The sequence below is a fragment of the Eptatretus burgeri genome, chromosome 4, assembly GCF_056783735.1.
Source record: "Eptatretus burgeri isolate ZD-2024b chromosome 4, Ebu_testis_v1, whole genome shotgun sequence".
Classification (NCBI taxonomy): domain Eukaryota; kingdom Metazoa; phylum Chordata; class Myxini; order Myxiniformes; family Myxinidae; genus Eptatretus; species Eptatretus burgeri.
Genome location: NC_140964.1, coordinates 50,706,575 through 50,724,041, shown reverse-complemented (window position 1 = coordinate 50,724,041; position 17,467 = coordinate 50,706,575). Strand labels below are relative to the sequence as shown.

At 46.7% G+C, this 17,467-nt stretch overlaps 2 protein-coding genes across 7 annotated transcripts in view; both read left to right on the top strand.

Annotated features, from left to right (window-relative positions):
* The window catches only part of LOC147028037 (protein FAM171A1-like), a 61,587-nt gene that overhangs the window by 26,728 nt on the left and 17,392 nt on the right, over positions 1–17,467 (top strand). The gene's annotated exons all lie outside the window — the stretch shown is intronic.
* Positions 82–15,223, top strand: LOC147028038 (uncharacterized). Its single transcript, XM_085877988.1, has 3 exons — positions 82–1,205; positions 3,564–3,634; positions 3,947–15,223. The coding sequence occupies exon 3, from the start codon at positions 8,164–8,166 to the stop codon at positions 9,079–9,081; it is 918 nt and encodes a 305-aa protein (XP_085734114.1). The 5' UTR covers positions 82–1,205; positions 3,564–3,634; positions 3,947–8,163; the 3' UTR covers positions 9,082–15,223.

Genomic DNA, 17,467 nt, shown 5'->3' with positions numbered 1-17,467 from the left:
TTTGGAGGGCTTGACGGTTGGTAGCTTTGGAGGGCTTGATGGTTGCTTGGGTTTTGGAGGGTTTGATGGTTGGTAGTTTTGGAGGGTTTGATGGTTGGTAGTTTTGGAGGGCTTGACAGTTACTTGGGTTGTGGAGGGTTTGATGGTTGCTTGGGTTTTGGAGGGCTTGACAGTTGCTTGGGTTTTGGAGGGCTTGACGGTTGGTAGTTTTGGAGGTTTCGACAGATGCTCATTTGGGAGGACTGGGTGGCTGCTCGTTTGTCAAGGTTTGGTTGCGGCTGCCCATTTGGCAGAGCTGGGCGGTTGCCCATTTTGTAGGAATGGGCAGCTGACTTGTTTAAGAGGGATGGGGCGGATGCCCATTTTGGAGGGTGCGCCGGCTGCTCGTTTTGAATAATATGAACTCTGCACTCATTCCCAACCATTCTTCCACCTTGCTGAGAATTGCAACAGTGATACCTGCAGCGGAAACGGTTATTTCTGGATCCTGACTCAGCAAATTCTGTTTTACATGTATATTTCAAACATGGAAATCAATGGGAAATATACACTTGTGGTATCTTCTTGAAGGCGATGAAAACCTTAGTTTATCTGTTATGGCTTCTTAAAAGAACTTTTGAAAATCAACTGTGAAGGGTTAGTTCTGATGAAGTGATTAATTAAACAACAAGTAGGGTTTAGTAATCTTCCTTTGTTCTGCAAACAGAAGCGATCTGGTAGAACTTGCATTTTCCTTGTGAGACAATGGAGGGTGTATACCCGATGCCAAACTGTGATGTGCCCTCCTTCCTCAACCCCCTCTACAGTCTCATAGCCCGGAGAATACATTTGGTTGAGACTTGGCTCATTGTACCTTGCAAAGCCACTCCTCCAGTCTTCCTTCCCTCCACGCCGCCCTCTTTCCTCTGCCTCATTCCATCCTTTTTGGGCCATAGGGAATTCTTACAAAGGGAAACCTTTGCTGCTCAGGCTCCACGAAACCATTTTATCGATGAGAGTGTCGTCTTGTGATGCTGCCCTTGCCATACCGCTGCTCGCATGCCAATTTCAGGTTGCAGCTCCCTTCTCGATTTCATCTCGCCACAAACACCCTGTTTGGTTTGCAAGACTGGTGACCAACTGCTGCTCATGAATGCCATCGCCTTGCCCTCCCCCATCCCCCAACCCCGCCTGCTCATGGTGTTGGGAATGTCTGTGTTGCTGAGGTAAGCTGCCTGCCGGAATGCCCTCTCCCACTGCGGTGCGGTAGGGACGCCGTGAAGGTCTGTCCTTCGTGCAGCCGAACGTTCAGCTGGTTGATAACTGAACCTATAGACTGTAGAATGGCCTGCTTGGCCGTTAAAGCGAAGTGTTTCAAGTTCAAGGTAGTTGTGAAGGAATAATGAGCTTAGTTTTCTTCTTCAACACCCTTGACTTGGATAATGTTCCAGCTATCCTTGTAATTTGAATGCCATATCCATGGTTCTGCCTTCAAATTGCACACCCATTGATTCTTGCATGACCCTGTAAATTTTACCCCAAAGTCCTCTTTATGTCACCTACCTACACACTCTGCGATGAAGTTTATTATTTTTTTTTTTTTAAATTTTCAATTGACATACATTTTTGATAAAGTGAATGAAAAACCTTAATTATAAATTGAAGCCTCCTTCCTCTTCTTATTCTTCTGCTTTCGTATGCAGCGCAATGCTGTGGGGTAGCTTCATTGGCTGAGCTCATGGCCGTGACGTTGATGCAATGCCACTGTCGGTTGGAGCGTAAATTTGCAATTTGTTCAAGGTGCCAGTGATAGCTCGCCTACTCTTCATGAAGGGCACCGTGGGATCTTTAACGTCCACCAACGAATGCCAGCAGCCGCGACGCCAGTTCAACGTCCGTCCGAGGGACGGCACACGCTGATGAATCGCCCTGCCAGTGAAACACCAGGATGACGATGTATATGCGGGCCAGGTTCAAACCCAGGCTCGACGGCTTGGAGGCGAGTGTGCGTACCTCTTGGCCATCCTGTCAGCCCTATCGATGCCTTGATATTAATCTTGATAATCGATGCCTTAATAAGATGACATTTTTGAGACTAATTCCCCCTTTAAGTTTAGTAATTGTAGTTGTGCTTCAGGACGTTTTTATTTCTTCTTTCAATCCCACGAGAGATTGTCGTACCATTTGTGGTGTCGCAAGATGTTCGAGTCCATTCGGGAACATTTTTTTTGTTTGTTTGTTTTTTGTCTTCATTTCGGTTTTCTCTCATCCACTCAACTTGCTGTTGCTGTGGTTTTTGGAAACCACCTTCCTCGTTGATAGCTTTCTTCTTTCCAACCTGATGATGTTAAACTTTAACTTGCAGCAACAATAATAACCTGTGCGTTCATCCTCATCGAACGCGTTCTGGCGATGTCATCATTTCGTTCACGTTTGTCTCTCCAAGAGTCGAACCTCGTGATGCCGCTGGAACAATACGTTGACTTGTGTGTGACTGGTTAGGAAATGGACTTGAGATCACAGAATGCATTTTAAGCCTTGGACAGAAGAACCCGAGGTTTTTGAAGAACTGAGGGTCGGCTCGTGCCAGTCGTTGATCGGGTTGGGACGCCGAAGGATTTGTCGACAAAAAACTGCAGGCGGAGCGAGATTGAGAAACGGACAAAGAAATCCGACAGGTCGACAGCTTTACCTGCGAAGCGTTAGGCTCGGAGTTGTTTTGCCAAAAATTCCTTTCTGGTGACGGGGATTGTTAGCATGGTATTTTATGATATTTTGTAAGTTTGGGCCAATATTTAACCTCCGCCATCGAAGATCGGAGGTTACTGTTTTCACCCCTTTCTGTTTGTTTGTTTGTGAACAGTATTACAGAAAAACTCCTCGATGGATTTTGACGAAACTCGGTGGGGGGATTAGGTTGGGTCCAAGGATCATGCCATTAGATTTTGGACTTGGTCCAAAATTCAATATGGCCGCTATGGTGGCCATTTTGAAAAATATTTGAATTTTTGTTTTTGCATTTCTACATGTTTTAAGTGATTTCCAACCCCCAAAAAAAAATGTTAGAGAAAAAAAAATTTTTGCAACTTTTTTTTTCAACAAAATTTCGATTTTTTTTTTTTTGCATTTCTACATGTTATAAGTGATTTCCAACAAAAAAAAAATGCCAAATTTATAATTGCGGCTGATTTTGGAACTTCAGGTGGATATACCCACGTAAAATCAATTTCTGTCTCAAGGAATCTAGTTATGACGAATGAATTGAGTATGTAAAAGTTAAAAGTAAAAGGGAAAGTTGCAAACTATAACTCTGTGAGCACTGTTGATGACAAATTGAATGAATAGGATATCAGGTTCACTTGAGTGTGACCTAGCAGTATTGGCGGTGGAGGTTTTGCACTCACCGAGTGCGCCCCCTCTCGTTGATTCTGTAAAAGTTAGCAGTTACCGTTGCTACTGCCATTTGACAAACATTATGATCCACGCGGAGTGGAAGGGTGGGTTAAGGTGTCGTTCGTGAAACCATTGTGTGTCCTGAACGAGAAGGCTCATCTTTTTCGTTTTCTATCATCCAAAACTTCTAGGAGTAGCAGCAGGGTGCCCGCAACAAGCCGTGAAAGCTTCTGAGGCTGAGATAAAGTGACGCTACCACTCGGTAATCCACTGTTTATCCTTACTTTATTAGCTGTCGATTTATCAACATAAATTGCATGGACCTGACCTCTCAGCTCCCTTACGTGTCTGTTGCCTGGTCCTGAGGTTGCAACATTTACAGTGAATGGTTGAATTTTGTTTTTCTGTTTGTTTTGTTTACTGTCACCCTTTATAGCAACAAAAATGCAAAGTAACAGGTCCTTGTTTTTGACAGCAAATAGTGTGTGGGTTTTTTTTTTTTTAATATATTTTGATTTTGATGTGTTTATCGTGCCATGGGTGAACCTTCTGTGAACCATCCTTGTGTTCACAGGGTGCTTACAAAAATCCGTCATTTCTGCAAGTTGCTTATTAGGGACCATAAACCGATTACACGTGGAAGCTGATGATTCTGACAGCTGATGTCTCAGTGCTACGTTTGTCAAGATGGCAGAGGGCAGCACAACATTGTCAGTGCTGTGAAGTGTGAAGCACTGGAGATGAGAGTTAGGATGACTGACTCCTCCTCTTCCTTCATATGCAGCAGAAGGCTGCAGGGAGCATCATTAGCTGAGGGTGCAGCTGTGCTGCTGATGCAATGCCCCTATTACCAGCACACTGGTACTCATTTTGCCGACCTCGGATGGATGGCAGGCTGAGTTAGCCCCGCCTGGTGTTAATTCAATGGTACAGGGGATCAAACTCAGGACCCTAAGATCCCAAGCCAGCCACCCTAACCGCTAAGCCAACACGAGGCCTCGGGTGACTGACTGGAGAAGAGAATTGGGATGACTGACTGGAGATGACTGGAAGTGAAAGTTGGGTGCACCATTACGATCCTGAGAATAAGAGATGGTCAACTGAGTACCGCCACAAATGATCACCAGCCCTGACTTGGCTCCATCAGATTTTTATCTCTTCTCCAAACTTGGGGAACACCTTGGTGGAGACCATTTTTCTTCCGACGATGATGTCAAGACCGCTGTGAAGCGCTGGTTAAGTCAGCAGGACACACAGTTAAATCGTGACGGAATCACAAAACTACTTGAACGTTGCAGAACTGTGTGGATCGCAGTGGTGATTATGTTGAAAAATAAATCCATACGATGGTAGAATAAAGATTTATTCTAAAGGTAGAATAAAGGACGCATGAGATAGGTAACGATTTTTGGGGGGGGATTTGACTCTGGGTTCATGCTCCAGGTGGTGAGGACTTCGAGTCACAGGGGTCAAAACGGGAGGAAAAAAAATTAACTCAAAATTTGATGCCGGGTCATTGTTGGTGGAATTTTTTGCCACCTTCCAACTTTGCTTTTGGTGGGAAGCGTGGAGGATTTGCGATGGCATGCCATCGACTTCCCTCTCGTTGTACTTGCCACGATCTTAGTTGTAATCAGCAGATGCCAACGCTTTTGGAACCTGTTCCAGCGTCGCAAAGCGTGTAGGCCCGGGATGCTTGATTCGTACTGCGTGTTCCGATGTGGACAAGCTTGTGCTCGCCGAGTGGCTCTCGTATAGCAATGAGCATGTTTAACCCGAAAACATTTGTGAGTTAATTTGCTGTTGAAGTTTATGTTACTTCTGCATCTCAGTTTGTGGATTTGTGTTTCATGGGGGGGGGAGAGATTGTGAAAGTAACTATCCAAATGTGTTTGACTTAAGAAGAAGCAGGGGGGTTCATGAATGGAAATACCATAACCATTTCAAATCTTTTGAACTAATTGTGCCACAAAGTTACTGGCTTGTCTCAGAACTTGACTGGGGAAAGTTATTTTGTGAATGACTGGAGTTAAAGGGCGAGTGCGATGTCACGGTTAAACGATCATCTACGCTTTTCTGTGGCTGATATGATATCTCAGAGGTAGACACATACATTTTAAGCTGTTGAGTCTGGTACGAGGGCTGGCAGGAAAGTGAAGAGGTTTGCGCACTTTGAGCCTGGGTTCGAATCTGGACCCAGGGCGATCCATCAATGTGTGTACCGTCCTTGATATGTACGGTATGTTAACCCAGAGAATCTGTTTGCCAGCACCGTTTGTTGCTGGACATTAAAGATCCCATGATGTCTTTTGTGCAGGGTAGGCGAGTCGTCACCAGCAACCTGATCAAATTATCAATTTGTGCCACGTTCTCTCGAGTATCGTGCGTCGGACTTGCGATTTGTCCAGGATTGGTTTTGGCCTACAGATGTAAAAGCTCGACCTGCCAATGCCCCGAAGCTCTGTCAAAAGTATGGGCCTCCATTATCAGTCTGCTATCGATCCCAACCCGACTATGATTTCAACCTGGTGTTTTGCAGGCAAGGTGTTACATCATTGAGTACGCCGTCCTTTGAAGGGATAAGCATGGCGCTTCATCTGTGAGCAATTGCCTGGTTGATTTTAAAGATCCCATGGTGCTTTTCGCAAGAGCAGGACAATGTGTGCCGGCACCCTGGCCAAACTTCCACCCTGGATACTGTTGCTTGGAAGGCAATGGAAAATCACCGAGTATATCCCTTGCAATGAGATTACTTCAGCAACATTGATGCTTTGGAAAGGGATTGCACTCTAAAAGCAACAACAATTGTTTGTCCCCTTCCCTTATTGACAATGGAGACACCGATGACATCATGCCAGACCAAGAGGAAACTGAACTGCATACGTGTTATCCTTTTTTTTTTAATTCTCCCTGATCTTGTTTACCTGTTTCTAATACGTCTCCTCTATACCTGCCCAGTGTATGCTTGTTGCATGTTGTTTCAGTTGCAGTGTGTAAAAAGTTTTCCCCTCCGTGCCCTTCAGCTCTTATCGAGGCAAAACATTTTCCATTTAATAATTGAGCAGCACGCATGGCAAGAGTCTGAGATATTGATCGGAGCATATCGTGAGAGATAGCATTAGTGTAATGCTTCACCGTGAATGCTTACACCCATTAATCATCATCATCGTGATCATCATCATGATGTGCCATGTTCTATAATCTATACAGAGGATCAGTTCTGCCTAAGTAGTTTCTTGGCGAGAATTACAATCTGGGACGGGTCGCCACTCCAGCACAGACACATTCGTGGTAGCTAATAAAGAATGGTCCTTTGTAGAATAAACCAAATTGCTTTTGAGTGGAATACTGATGCATCACTTGGTTTAATGCTTAAGGGGCTGTGTTGTATGCCTGGTGTTGGCTTAATGGTTAGGGTGATGGGCTTGGGATCTGAGGATCCTGAGTTCAAATACCCCTCGGCTGTTGAATTAATACCAGGTGGGGTTGATTCTGCCTGTCATCCTTCCGAGGTCGGCAAAACGAGTGCCGGCTTGCTGGTGTCCTGTGTCGGAGTGGCGACGCGTCCAGGATTGTGCCCAATAGCCAAGGAGACTGCTTCGGCAGCATCAACGCTCTGCAGAGAGTATGGTCCCGATGAATGGATGGATGGATGGATGGATGGATGGGCCGTGTTGTGAATGTTTGCTCTGTAGGGTGTTCGTTATTGTATGTACGAGCAGTGTTGTTTAATTTTTGTGGTGTGTATTTGTCTGTTTTGCTTCGGCCTTGTTGTTGTAAATTGTGTCCGATTTTTGTTTGAAAACGTCTCTGCTGAAACGGATTGTTCTTCTGCGATGGAACACGCCGCTTCGTTCGGGTGGTGCTGGCACCATTATTTGAAGCCCTGGTCACATGGAGCTGCTTATCCTGAAGAACGTAGAATTATTTCTGCCCGAGTTCTGTTTCCAATGAAACTAGACCAGAAAATATTCAGTCGGCAGGCCTTCGGAGAAATGACCTTTCCTTTTTAATGTATTTTTAAATAAGCCCTTCTGTGTTAACAAGTTTAACACAAGTGTGTTAAATTAAAAAAAGATACCGGCAAATGGAGATCAGTGGGACAAAACACGTACATGTGCAGGAAGAAACAAGTTCTTCAAATTTGAGCACGGAATCGTATGGTGCCTCAATTGGCCAATGAAATTGTCTGCTGGTCGATCGAATGGTGCCTGAACAGACCGGTTGGCCTGTTTTCCATTCACGTGACTGGTCTCGAAGCTCAGAACCTTGTTTGAAATCGTCGTTGTGAGTCCAAGAAAGAAGGTTATTAAACCAATATTTGTCAAAATTGCATGTTTAGTATTTGAGCAAATGTCACGAATTGCAGTTTTCTGGCTTATTTTGTCACTTCATGATGACCCAGTGAAAATGCTTACGGAGGAGAGGGGAAGAGGTGGGGGGGGGATCTAACAAATTTAGGAAATGTTTTTCCACATTTTCCACCACTCATCAGTTTTTGAGAGCATTTATTTAAATTTATTAATAAACTCGTGGTCGGACAGAGCCAAGTTCTGGGTTTCCACGTCATGGGATGAACTCCTCAGAACCAAGTACCGGTTTTCCTTCAACCAAGTAAAAAAAAAAAAGACACTCGTGTAAATATTTGAAAGAATCGGAATGTTTTATAATGCTTGTCCTTTTACACCAGTCTTATGAATCCTCAGTTTGTCTCTCATGTTTCATGCTGATTATTTAGTGCCAGTGATGTATGTATGCATTCTGCCGGCAGATAAATTAATTATATGAAGAATGAGTGAGCAGTATGAGCTCTTTATTTATGTGCAGTCGAAGCCACATTCCTCTCCGGCTGAGGGAGTGACACACCACCGATACAGTCAAAGCTCTATCCCTCTCCCAGCTGAGGGAGTGACACACCACTGGTGTAGTCCAAGCTCCATCCCTCTCCCAGCTGAGGGAGTGACACACCACCGATACAGTCCAAGCTCCATCCCTCTCCGAGCTGAGGGAGTGACACACCACTGGTGTAGTCCAAGCTCCATCCCTCTCCCAGCTGAGGGAGTGACACACCACTGGTGTAGTCCAAGCTCCATCCCTCTCCCAGCTGAGGGAGTGACACACCACCGATACAGTCCAAGCTCCATCCCTCTCCGAGCTGAGGGAGTGACACACCACTGGTGTAGTCCAAGCTCCATCCCTCTCCCAGCTGAGGGAGTGACACACCACTGGTGTAGTCCAAGCTCCATCCCTCTCCCAGCTGAGGGAGTGACACACCACTGGTGTAGTCCAAGCTCCATCCCTCTCCGAGCTGAGGGAGTGACACACCACCGATACAGTCCAAGCTCCATCCCTCTCCGAGCTGAGGGAGTGACACACCACTGGTGTAGTCCAAGCTCCATCCCTCTCCCAGCTGAGGGAGTGACACACCACCGATACAGTCCAAGCTCCATCCCTCTCCCAGCTGAGGGAGTGACACACCACTGGTGTAGTCCAAGCTCCATCCCTCTCCGAGCTGAGGGAGTGACACACCACTGGTGTAGTCCAAGCTCCATCCCTCTCCCAGCTGAGGGAGTGACACACCACCGATACAGTCCAAGCTCCATCCCTCTCCGAGCTGAGGGAGTGACACACCACTGGTGTAGTCCAAGCTCCATCCCTCTCCCAGCCTCGGAAGTGGTGCTAAGTTTCGTTTCCAGATATTTTAGTTGAAGGATAGTTCATGATTTTTTTTTCTTTCTTTCTTTCTTTCTTATTCTTCTGGAATTGTGCGTTTGAGTTACATCAGGACGCAACATCTAAACTTTCCAGCCCACCAAGAAAGTACCATACATTTATATCAGTGAGTGAGTGCAGGTTAGAAATATCGATCTAAATAATGTATTTCCATCACAGAATATCTGCCAATCTTCTGTATCAAATGCATCCTCACATTGTCTACTGTCTGCCTGTCCAACACCAAATACGGTTTATTCTTTGCGCTGAGCTGGAAAAGCTCGTTTCCTGTTCTTCACAAACTTCACTCCAATCTGTCTTTGACTTTGACTTTGACTCTCCGGTGGCAAACGATTTGCTTTGACTCCTGACAGCAAATTTACAAATGCATGTCTCCAGGTCCTATTTGGTTTTGTGTTCAGTTTCAGGTTGTTTACTTATTACGTAAGAATTATCATCGCCTTGAACAACTGGTGTCAAACTGTGTGACCGGTAATTGAAAATGTGCATGTTGTAGAACACTCATTTTGGAAGTCGTTGAGATTAATTGGAAACCACACAGGAGAACCTTCACCTCCTTCCCACAATTATGCAGGAAGAGGAAAATATCGGCCTCTTCAGTTCATTCCGCAAATCGGATTTCTGACAAAGATGTATGTGGTGTGTGTGTGGTGTTGAGTGTGCGGTTGGCTGACGGGCACATGGAGATACGAACTTGTGCGTTATTCAGAGATTGCAGCTGCAGGGCGGAGGGTATGTCCGTGTACTGTATTTTGAGAATTTCCGATTAAGTTGCCAAGGAACAGGGATTTTTCCAGATGGTGCATGGGCCCTGGGAATCTGTCCAAATTCCCCATTTGACAACGCTCCTCCAGCATAGGCTTGAATTTCGAAGATATGAGAAAACTACCTCTGCTTATTGAACCTCATTTACAATCTTCATCAAACGTGCCAGGGTAACCTGGCTCTGCACGCTAAAGGGTCTTGAATCTGTTTTTAGATCCTCGTGGACGATCTCCAAGTCTTACTCGCGTTGTTGTTCTTGTGGACTTTTTTGTTTCACAGCCTACAGTTTTCATCGAAACTTCCTGAAACTTGGCGTATATATGTAAAAAATACCCTGCGCAGACAGTAACCATCTCCGATTTTGAAAATTCCTCCTAGAAAAAAAAGTTATGTCGTCAAAATATCTCCGCAAATGGAAATCGCCTAAAAAATTATCTCAAACTAGGCAAGCTGTTTGAATTTTGTTTGCGGGAATCGAGCCGGGCATTAGCACAGATAATTTATCACAAACCTGATACATCATAATGACGTCATATTCGTTTTTATGACGTAATCATTAAGAGGACGAGGATCTTAGCTCATTCGAGCTTGTTAAAACCCTTGTCACACAATTTGGATCTGCTGGGTGGTGGTCTCGCATCGACCTGGAATGTTGCATCTTAATCCACTAACAGTGTAGCAAATTAATTCATCAGCAACTACCTATCTACTGTATCCGCTTGATTCCACACGGATACATATGATGGCACAAGCATGCCAAGTCTCTGATTATGGTTTAGTTTTCAGCAGGGTCGATAACATTGGGTTTAAACGCACATGGATGCAAATCTTGTGCTACCAGGCTCATTGGTTTCGAGTTGGAGCATTAGCGCCGAGTGTGGGAGGTCGACAGTTCGAACCCCACCCTGGCTGAATCATGCCAATGACTTAAAATTTGGTACGTGCTGCTTCCTTGCTTGATGGTCAGCATTCGAAAAGGATCGAGCACGGACAAACAACCATAGCACTTCGATGCGCCTACTGACCTCCTCCTGCATTGAAGTTCCTTGTAAGATAACTTGTATTATCATTCGAGCTGTGGTGAAAGCCAAAGACAACACATCTATGCATCTTGTCATGGTCTTTCATTTGGTATACATTTCCATCTTCAGATGACCCAGTTCTCCAGCTTCAATTATGCAATGGATTGTCAGAATATGAAATAGCCTCTCCTCAAAAAGGAAAGTCATAACAGGCACCTTCACTATAAATGGATGAGGTGTGTGTGTGTGTGTGTGTGTGTGTGTGTGTGTGTGTGTGTGTGTGTGTGTGTGTGTGTGTGTGTGTGTGTGTGTGTGTGTGTGTGTGTGTGTGTGTGTGTGTGTGTGTGTGTGTGTGTGTGTGTGTAACAGAGAAAGATTGAAAGTAACAGGGGGAGACATTACACTGGAAAAATACAGCCGAGCTAATACATGCCCCCCCCTCCCCGAACAGCCCTTTGACAAAGGACCAAGTACTATCTATATTCTTTACAATGACTAATTAAATAACTGATCCTCGGGTCACGTATCTCCACGTTGGCTCTCCCCCTGGGGTAAGTTTTCCAAAACCATAACAAAATGATCCCCGTGTTGACCCCAGGCACATCTGGGCTTGGTGAAAGGCAAACGAATGCTCAAGCAGTACAGCAGGAGGGTATACAACGTTGTGAACACCAATGAAAATTTGGTCCATCGGACCAACGGGCCCACTCGTAATATAAAAGCTCGGTCTGAGCATACCTGCATCCATCCATCCGTCCTTGCTTGCATCTGTCTCGCCAGCAACAATTGTCCTATAGGGGATACCCAGGGGCACCAAGAGTGAGATGGGGTGGGGGGGTGGGGTACCTACCCAGGGGCCCAGACATAATAAGAGACCATAATTATTCCTTCAATTTTTTGTTTCATATAATGATTGTTTGTGATGATAAAACACTGGGGACAGCTTTATTTTGTATCTCCCTCCAAGCCACTCAGGGTGATTCCCTGGTTGCCATGGACAGTGACACCCTCCCTCTTAAAATATACTACTGTGGGAACAATTTATATAATCACAATTGTGGTCATGACCTAAATCAGTGGTTCTCAAACTTTTTTTGACTACCGTCCTCTTGTACCGGTCCAATGCCCCCTTGTCCTATCGTTCGTGGTCGGACACCCAGTGGGCAATAGGATAGTCCGAATTTATGTAGATAGGAAGCAAAAATAACAGAAGCCAAATAATTTCTGAATAATATTTTACTTTATTTTACTTTACTTTTCTATTTTATTTTGTACTACCTACAATGTTTCAGCAGAACAGGTCCAGGTGAGGCAAACTGGGAATCTGTTATCGCAGGCCCAAATTCCGTTAGTGTGAAGGGTGGGCCTGGTGACTCGCTGCGAGATTACGAACGTCTGGCTCCATCTCAGTGAGGTAGAGACGCAGATCGCCCCTCTTGGTAATGTCAAGGCGGTTTCAATACTTGATCGGCAGCACCATCACGGCGCTGAACCCTCTTTCAACGAGGTATGATGTGGGGAACGCCATCAGCAGCAGTTTTGCCTCTGTCCACATTGCGGGGTATTAGCCCCGCTCCAGAATCCAGAATTTGCCGTATTCGTGCTGCGAGAATCTTGCCTTCGCCTCATCATCATTCCACAAGTTGATAATTTCGTCCTGCAATTCGCGCTTCACATCTCGAATGTCACATTTGAATGGGTTGATCACCCATGCTGGCACTGACAGTTCTAGCATGTCTCTGAAACGCTGCTCCATATCTCCACGAATCTTCTCAAGGTGATTGCAATAAACGAGCAGCTCTTCATCAGAAACAGCAGTTTCCTTTGCCAACCGGGGAAAGTGGTACATATCTCTGCAGCCGAGGGTTTCCCTGTACAGAGTCGCCTTGGTTACGAACGCGTCGATCACTTTCTTTGCTTTAATCAGCGTCATATGGTCACCCTGGAGTTGTTTGTTGACATCATTCAGTATACTGAATATGTCCGCGAGGTAAGCCACATCATGCTCAATCACATTCACTTTCTACGATAACTCTGTATCAATTTCCGACAAAAACTCGACCACTGTCGAGAAGAGGGCATGGAAACGGGTCAAACAAGTGCTTTTGGATAACCATCGAACTTCGGTATGCAACAAGAGCCTCTCGAATGGTTCATCATTCTCCTGGCAAACCTGACGAAACAGCCGATCATGCAGAGACGACACCTTGATTTTATTCACTGCTTTGATTACTATTTGGAGTGATGTATGAAGTCTGGTGCTGAGAGCTTTTGCTACAAGATGCTGGCGGTGCACGACACAGTGAATGGCGAACACGGACGGTACCTCGTTCTTCAGAAGCGCAATAAAACCACGCTGGCGGCCAACCATCGCTGGCGCCCCGTCCGTCGCGCAAGCGAGAATGTTCTCCATCGGTATGTTCTTATCAGTGAAGTACTTGTCCAACGTTTGGAAGATGGAAGAACCCTTCGTATCGGTTTGGAGAGAGCGGGCAAACAACAATTCTTCCACCATTTCCTGATGACGGATGAAGCGAACGTAGCAGAGTAACAGAGCTTCACTGTCACGCAAAGTGGACTCATCCAGCTGGATGGCGAAGTGCGTGCTTCTCAGCTCACAACACAGCTTATCTTCTCCATCTGATGACATTTCATCAATCCGCTTGGCCACGGAATCATTGCTGAGCGCAATCGACGAGAGAACTGGATACGGATATTGGCCCATAACAGTTTTTATCACTTCCCCAACAGCCGGTTTGATCAAATGTTCGCCGATTGAATACGGTTTTCCAGATCTGGCGATGAGCAATGACAGCTTGTACGACGCTTCCAGTCCTTTATCCACGAGCTTTTGGCTGGCTTTGAACATTGTCGTTACCGTGGATCGCTTCTCAAATTTCTCTTTCAGCGATTGGAAATAGCTGACCTCTGCATGAGCCTTATCACTGTGCTTTTTACTCAGGTGCTCGCTCAGTCGAGATGGTTTCATTGCTTCATTGGACGGCATGATACCACACAACAAACACATCGGTAACTGTGTTCGTCAGGGATGGAATGAATCCATACTTGATGTATTCAACGGAATACTGACGACACTTTTTCTTTGAGGCCGACATCTTGAAGCTGGCCGGACGTGAAGCTTTTTTGAATAACAAAATCAATATGCCAAGATGTCGAAAGACCAACACCAGTGATAAGGCCAAACAACAATTATATATTTCCGGTTTCTGGTTAGCGCGCGCATCGATTTTCACCCTGCGCATCAAAAAAATTTTTTCTTCACATTTCCAACGGTAGCTACAACAGCGCACGCCTAAAACACAATGCCGCGCCGCCTCAGGCCTCGTGCCCCTCAGTACTCGCGCCCCTCAGTACTCGCGCCCCTCAGTACTCGTGCCCCTCAGTACTCGCGCCGCCTCAGTACTTGCACCGCCTCAGTACTCGCGCCCCTCAGTACTCGCGCCGCCTCAGGCCTTGCGCTCCTCAGTACTCGCGCCCCTCAGTACTCGCGCCGCCTCAGGCCTCGCGCCGCCTCAGTACTCGCGCCCCTCAGTACTCGCGCCCCTCAGTACTCGCGCCGCCTCAGTACTCGCGCCGCCTCAGTACTCACGCCGCCTCAATACCCGCGCCCCCTCAGTACTCGCGCCACTCAGTACCCGCGCCCCCTCAGTACTCGCGCCCCTCAGTACTCGTGCCCCTCAGTACTCGCGCCGCCTCAGTACCTGCGCCGCCTCAGTACTCGTGCCTCGCTGGGAATTGCGCTGCCAGATCATAACACATGTATATGGTATTCACACCATGTGTGTATTAAAAAAAAAACCACTGACTTGCATTGTTGGTAAACAAGTCCGTATTATCCTTGAAGAACTTAATGATTTTCAGAATAAATACATTTTAAAATGTGTTCATTATTTACAAAAAGGCCTTCCTGTCCCATTGCCTGTCTTTAATTTCTCTCTGGACGGCGCCACGGCAAACGAGGAGGTCCGCAACGGGCATTGTACGGCCAATTTGCCGAATGGCGCCGGGTAACCTGTTCAGACTGCAGGAAGCCCAATGAGCGCTCCTAATCGCCGCTGCTCCTCTAAATCGCCAGTGCCCCCCCCAAATCATTGCCCCCCTACCACTCGTGGAGCCTGGAGCGCCCCCCTGAAAGTTCCCAGCACCCACTGGGGGGCGGTAGGGACCACTTTGAGAACCACTAACCTAAGTGAACACAAGAGTGTTGGCCATACCCCATGCGGATGAAGTGTGTTAAACGAATCCGCATGTAGGAGTAAGTGAAAACACATCAATTTCCCTTAAACACCACGTGTTTCTGATGACAAAAATAAGGAAACCGATGTATAGGTTGTTCAAATATATATATATATATATATATATTGTTGTGGTTACCAAATTCGCAAACCACCATTCAGGTCCCTTAGGTGAGGTATCTCGGTAAGTACATGTGTAGTTAGGCCCAAACCCGTTGTCTAGTGGGAATACATGTCATTTATGCGAGCTGCGACTCTTCAGGATAGCCGTTTTTCTTTTACTATCTTTATTTTGGACCAACCGCCATGATTACCACCACAACCACAACATCATCCACCAACCACAACGCCGCTTCACCACAACCGCCACGACCTTCACGTCACACCTCGCAACCGTAGCATCGCCACCATTCTTGCCCCGCTGTGGGTACCGGTGTTGGACTCGTGCAGGGCGCGCGTCGAACAGCGTGTACAAAATCACGGATTTTGTGCTTCAAAAACGGATCAAAAACGACACACGCCCACTTTTTGCCGTCCAATCGGTGAGCGAGGGACGATTTGGCCCCGCCTCCAGGACGATCGATATATGCAAATTTGTGGATCAAAAAGCCTTCACGCCCACTTTTTCTCGGGCCAATGGGGAGCGAGGTGAAAGGTCAAAGGGAGGGGGTCAAAGGCGAAGCTACGGGGGGATAAAAGGACCGTGTTCGTCAGTCAGGAGGAGAGTCCAAAGAAGAGTGGAGAGTAGGAGAGTCCAAAGAAGAGTCGGGAGTCGGAGAGTCCAGAGGCGGAGAGGCGGAGAGTAGGAGAGTCGGAAGCAGAGGGTCAAGACTTCGCGGGCGGTGAAGCTGCTCGTCGTGTGCGTTGGAGTCGGAACGGAGGGGACGAGCTGTGGAAAGGCGGCGACACCAGACGAGGGGGTGCTCGCGTCGTGCAGGAAGCTGCACCCGAGGGAGGCCGACAGCGCGACCTGGCCGAGGTGGAGACGCTCGTCGCACATAATAAAGATCCTCTATACCCCGAGCATCAGCAACCCCCTCCTGTTCCCCCCCGCGCTGAGATAGTGCGACCAAGGGGGCCCCTTTCCCACCCCCTGCCAGACACTGTCCGCGAGGCCCGCGGGGTTGGGGCGCCATCGCCGCTCCGCGTCTCATCACCAGACGGGTAGGCGCGACCCGGTCTCGGCCTCAGGCCCGCCTCATCCTTGAGGGTATTCTTTTCCTTGGTTTTGGGTATGTGTTGTCGGCGCCGTCTGTGAAGTAGAATTGTATAAGTGTTGCCGTGTGCTCGGTAGTCGGTATTAGCTCTGCATTGTTGTCGCTTTTGCATTTGCTTTTTGTGTAAATTGAATTGTGTCTTTTCTGTGTGCTTTTGGTGGAATTGAATTTGTGTGCTTCCCGTGTGCCGCGAATAAATGTGCTTTTGTGTTGAACTGTTCTCCCGCTTCGCTTCGTCTTTTCCTCTATTGAATCCCCATCTTGCTTCACGTAAAGGGTTGGTAGTGGGCTGAATACGCCCGATAATTAATCAAACCGTCGAGGTCGACGATAACACCGCTCGGTTATTCTGATAGTACGGAACGGGTCGCTTAAGTGGCCCGTGTCCAAAGTCGACCTGCGGCGAGGTGCGATCGCCCGGTCTACCCTCCGCGTGGGTACTTAGGTAGGTCTATCCTATCCCACGCGGGGGCTGATTGGCTCGATCGCGGTGAGACCGAAAGGTCCACCCGTGACTGGTTCCCGGCGTTAGTCCGAGAGGGTCACGACTGGATTGTCCGTCCGGTGGGCGACGTGCCGCGATTCGAGTTACGTGGCCGTTCGCACGCCGGCGGGCGCGAATACCGCAACACTATATATATATATATATATATATATATATATATATATATATATATATATATATATATATATATATATATATATATATATATATATATATATATATATATATATGAAGGGGCCATGGGGCCCCACACTTGGTATTGCCCCGGAGCCCATTGTGGCTCTTGGTATTGCCCCAGGGATACCACTAATCAAACAATTGCAGCACCCCATACACGCGATCTGCAAACAGGATGACATAGTTGAGTAAGGTGAGGATAGATGGGCCGGTTTCAATTTACATCAAAACAAAATCTCTGCCTCATTCATCTTCTTCTTCACTTATAATGTATAATGCAAGTGTCATTCACTCCCGTTTCAAAAAGCGCTGATTATACACCACCTCATAAAGCATCACAAGGCAGGTCGCTACTTGCAACACAGGTGAGGAAAGGATATGAGAAAAGCAGCCGATATTTCAATAATTTATTTACATGAT